At 36.2% G+C, this 5187-nt stretch overlaps 1 protein-coding gene across 1 annotated transcript; it reads right to left on the bottom strand.

The window, feature by feature from the left end:
* Positions 1 to 659: 659 nt before the first annotated feature.
* On the bottom strand, positions 660 to 4465 carry LOC143397564 (interleukin-18 receptor 1-like). The gene is made up of 2 exons (XM_076853733.1): positions 4378 to 4465; positions 660 to 1285 (listed from the first exon to the last, which is right to left on the bottom strand). Exons 1-2 carry the CDS (start codon positions 4463 to 4465, stop codon positions 660 to 662), a joined length of 714 nt encoding a protein of 237 aa, XP_076709848.1.
* Positions 4466 to 5187: the final 722 nt, after the last annotated feature.

Raw genomic sequence — 5187 nt, 5'->3', positions numbered from 1 at the left:
GTTCTTACAAACAGGTTCAAATAAGCCAGGTTCATACAGTGCCTCTCTGGAGTTCCAAGAACTGTTTCCTCGCCACTGTGGCTGGGCCACAGGACGCATATCTTGAGGTTCAGGCCCTGCTTGCGGCAGGGGCCCTCATCATTCCCTGCTCTGCACATCACCAGGCCTCTCTTTCCTTCCACGTCCCATGCATTTAGAGATTGATGGCCAGTGCTGGGGGGTGAAGGCAGCCTTCCAATGACTACCATCCAGTGGTTCATAGAAAATAACTCCTTGCACCCTGAAAATCCTTTCGTTCAAATTAATTGTTAGCACTGAAAATTCTTAAAGATGCACCCTCCAGGTGAGGCAAAAGTCAATTTGCAAGGTCCAGCCTCATACTTGCTAAATCAGCTGATTGGTGTGAGCAGCCACAAGCAGTTTCAGAAGAGGAAGAAAGAAGAGCTCCATTTCTTTTGCATTCCAGAGTTTTCCAGAAGTACCACAGCTCAATGTTTGGTCTTATCCCCAATGACCTAATGACAGATCTCATCTTTGAACTGTGAGCAGGATGTTCATAGAGTCCTCTATTTTAAACAACAGCCTTTGTTATGAGCAGGCTCCTATGCTGGCTTCCCAGAACAGCTGGAGTTCTTTCCCATACTCAGCTTTTCTGGAGGTCAATATGCTGAAAAAATAGGCAAGTCTTCTGATTCTCCTTTGCTTGGCTTGGTGGCTTTTGCAGGCATCAAATAAAGAAGATTTTTCCAGAATCTTGAGTTATAGGAAAGAGACTTATCAGCCTTCCATTGCAGCACTCTGTGGGATTTCAAGAGCTTGACTGACTGAGGCAAGAATGAGAACTCACTTGCAGGTGTAAATTCAATTAAGATTATTTTAATTTTTCTTTCCACCAATGCTTCATGGAGTTCACTTTCAAGTTCATACCTGACTTCATTGGACATGTAATTTTTACTGAGGACAATGATCAGTCTTCGGCTTTTCTCTATCAGTGAATGGATTTCATCAACAACAGCTCCTCCAGGTACCACATCCCTCTCAAATATGCATAACTTGTAACCAAAATGTTTTTCCAACACCCTGGGCAAAGTCTCCACAGCGAAAGTGTACTCTTCTACATTCTCCGAGCAACCATCTTTTAGGTAAGACACAAAGGCATCATACGTTTTTCCATCTTTTAGTGTTTCATCTCTTCTCATTAATTTTCTATAAAATAGAGCCAAGTCAACTCTATAGATGATACCCATAATCACTAGGCACACTACCACCACCGAGATCAAAATATCTTCAATATATTTTTAAAAATCAAATAAAAAATACATTAGTGCAAAAAAAAGGAAAGTGTAATCATAATATGTCATGTCTCAAGTGTGCAATGATTAAATAGGCATAATAAAAGAAGTTAAAATTCTAATTTTCCTGAGACTATGTGCTGAAATATGTGGTGCATGTTCCTATTCTTTTTTTGTTGTGGTTGTTAAGATTGATGTGATTTTTTTTTTAGACCTTTATTTGTTTATTTATTTTTATATAGTGCTGAGGATCAAATACAGTGCCTTATACATGCTAGGTGAGCGTTCTATGGCTGAGCCCCATGTTCCTGCACATTTTTGAGGACATCGTAACACAGTGGTCCTCATACTGGGGTTCTCACATGTCCTGGGGGTAAAGACACCCAACAACCCACATGTGACACCAGTGGTATTCCTCAAAATGATTGGGTGAGATATTTGGGTAAGTGAAAGCCAAATGGTCTAGAAAGAATTGGACAAACCCTGAGTTATATCAGACTACCTATTAACAAGCAGAAATTTTTGTTTTTAAGCTATTATCCAATTTAAAAGATTCAAATACTCTATAGTTTTTATACTTACTTATGAAGTGATGGAGTATAAGAATAGAAGGAAGTATGGTTTATTGGAATAGCATTAAATAATTTGCATGTCAAGTGAGTAATTTCCAATTAAATGATCTGTGGATTCCTTCCAGGGCTAATTTGCTATGACTAAGAAATACACAGAATAACTCTCAAATAACGTATCCTCCTCCTCCTCCTCCTCCTGTTTTTGTTTTTATTTTTTTATTTTTTTTCTGGTACTGGTGATTGAACCCAGGGTCTTATGTATGTTAGGCAATAGCCTTAAAACTGATCCAAATCCCCAGCCACAGGCACAATCAGTTTTAACAGAGGCTTCTATTTAAATGTTCACTCTGTAGAAGATAATGCCAGAATAATTAATCTCATTTAACTGATTGTGATGTGATAATTATAAAATAAAAAACTCTAGCTGACATATGATATTACTTTAAGATAAATAGGTTGAATTATAAGATTAATTTGATTGATAGTTTTAAAGTTAAAAAGTTTAAAAGTTAAAGATAATATAATAGAGTCATTCTCTATTTTTAGATGCAATCTGTTCCTGGTTACATAGCCTGAAAATAGACTACCATAAGGTAAAATTCCTACTATGCATGCGTGCTTACTCATAAACACACAGAATGAGCAAAACCTTAAAAAGAATGGGGAAATATATCCAGAAATTAAATATTGTTCATAATATCTGTTCTTGTTTCGTTCCAAAATGGGTTAAGATCTTTAGAAAGAAAGAGTAATATTTTGTACAAATGTGAATTAGAGGATGTTAATCATGCTTTATCTATGTGTTTCCTTTCTACTAAGTAACACACATTTTTAAAATTAAATTAGGGGTTCTTTTATGAGTGTGAGATTGAAAAAATATTAGAAGTCCCGTACAGCTTGATGGCAATAAATATTAGCAGTATATTTGGAATGCAAACAATACTTTGTTAAAATTGTTCTTATATTTATACCCAGGCAGAATGCTGGACTGGATAATTTTCTTTTCTTCTTCATAATTGCTAATGCTATGTTCTTCTACAGTTTCGATTGCATTTTGATAATGCTTTCATAAACGCATAAATGAAATGACATTATGGATTAAATGAGACTTGAATTTTAGTGTAGGTTGGGGCAGATTGAAGCCTATTTGCATATACTTCTTTAGGGTTATTTCTGTCAATCTCTGACAGAATCTATGGCTTGTTACAATTAGGGAAGTCATTCCTACAAATTATTTTCTTCATTATGACTTTATTTGAAACATTTGAAATATTCAAGTCTCTAAAGCCCCACTCTTATCCCATGTTCCCTGAGTGATGCTGCCTACTTTGGCATGGGGGACATGAGGTCAACATTGACATATGTCACTTTCTGGTCCCAAAGGACTGATCAAGCCAAAAATCACAGCTAATCCTGCAGCTTTTAGCATCTGGGAAAAAGCATTTTCTCTTTTTGCCATGGAATTGGATCTGGGAAGTTGTGAGGTGTGAATGCAGCTATCTTATAACTATGGAAATGGAGGAAAGGGGAACCAGGAGATGGATAGACAGAAACAGTCTGGTGACAGCTTTTAAATTCCCCTTATTAGACATAAGGCTGGGCTGATTTTCAATTTTTTTCAGAAATATGAAAAAATGAATAATTTTTAAAAAATTATATACATAGATATAGAAATAGATATAGATATAGATAGATATTCAGTTATAGTTGGACACAATACCTTTATTTTAGTTATTTATTTTTATGTGGTGTGAGGATCCAACCCAATGCCTCGCACATGCTAGGAAAGCGTTCTACCACTGAGCCACAATCCCAGCCCCCCAAATGAACAACTTTTTAAAAGTAGTTTAGGTAGAATTTTTCTTTCTACCTTCAGCTGACAATAAGTCTGATTTTCTGCTACACTTTTTCTTCATGTTTATTATTTTTTCATTAATACTTATTGAATGTAGACTATTTTAAAGTATTCATGTTTTTTTTTATTATTCAGTTAACAAAATAGACAAAATTCCCTTCCTTTGTGGATTTTTAGTATTATAGTATAGATAGGTAATAAGTAATAAGCATGATACATAAGTAAATCATCTAATGCAATACAAAGTAATAAATATATGGCACAATAGAAGCTAGGGAGTGGGCTGGGAATGCAAGATGATAGGAGAGCTGGCATGTCACCAGGTTGTATTTTTGTAGGGTGGTCAGTGTGATTGTTCACCATAATTGGAAGATTTACTTATGTTTTTTAAAGTCAGGTTTATTGACACTTAATTTAAAAATAATAAACTCACTCTTTTATTTTTTTAGTACCACCAAGGTCAAGATGTAGAACATATCCATCCCCCTCAGAAGTTCTCTGCATCTCTTTATAGACCACCTCTGCCTCACTAACTTGTGAAAACCTCTAGATTGTATTTTTGTTCCCACTTTTTAATCTCGGTAAAAATATACATAATGTAAATTTTATCCTTTTAAAAGTTTTCTAGGTATATAGCTGAGTGGTACTAAACACAGACATGGTGTTGAACGGCCATCACCTCCATCCATCTCAGTAACACTTTTATCTTGCAAAAACTGTAACTCTGTACCCACACTAACTCCCATTCCTCCTTCTCCCCATGTCCTGATACCATCATTCTATTTCTATTCTGTCTCCATAATTTTACCTGAGTACATCATATAAGTGGAATCCTATTGTATGGGTTTTTTCTCCAGAGCTTATTTCATTTAGTATGATATTCTCAGGGATCATGTTCCAGTATATGTCATGGTATCTGTTCTTTTATTCTCTTTCTTCTTCCTCTTCCTCCTCCTCATCCCTCTTCTTCGTCTTTCTGTCTCTCTGCCTCTTTCTCCTCCTTTTCTCTTTTTGCAGCACTGGGGATTTAATCTAGGGGTGCTCTGCCACTGAGCTACATCCCCAGACCCTTTTTATTTTATTTTTTTTTAATTTTGAGACAGGGTCTTGCTAAGCACCCAGGTTGGTCTCAAATTTGAGATCGTCCTGTCTCAGGATCCCAAATTGCTGGAATTACAGGCATGAGCCACCATGCTGAACTAATTTCTTTTCTTCTTAGGACTGAATAACATTCCTGGTGTGTGTGTGTGTGTGTGTGTGTGTGTGTGTGTGTGTGTGTGTGTGGTCATATTACCCACTCATCTGTCCATAGACCTTCTACATTTTAGCTACTGTGATAATAATGCTGTAAATATAGTTGAGTATACATTTATTTAAGATCCTGCTTTCACTTTTGGGGGGTATATACCTAGAACTGGAATGGTTGGAAACCACAGTATTGTTTTCCACGCAGACTACACCATCTTAT

This window comes from Callospermophilus lateralis, chromosome 1, assembly GCF_048772815.1.
Source record: "Callospermophilus lateralis isolate mCalLat2 chromosome 1, mCalLat2.hap1, whole genome shotgun sequence".
In the NCBI taxonomy this organism is placed as follows: Eukaryota; Metazoa; Chordata; class Mammalia; order Rodentia; family Sciuridae; genus Callospermophilus; species Callospermophilus lateralis.
The sequence above is the reverse complement of the archived record's forward strand: the minus strand, read 5'-3'. Positions and strand labels throughout refer to the sequence as shown.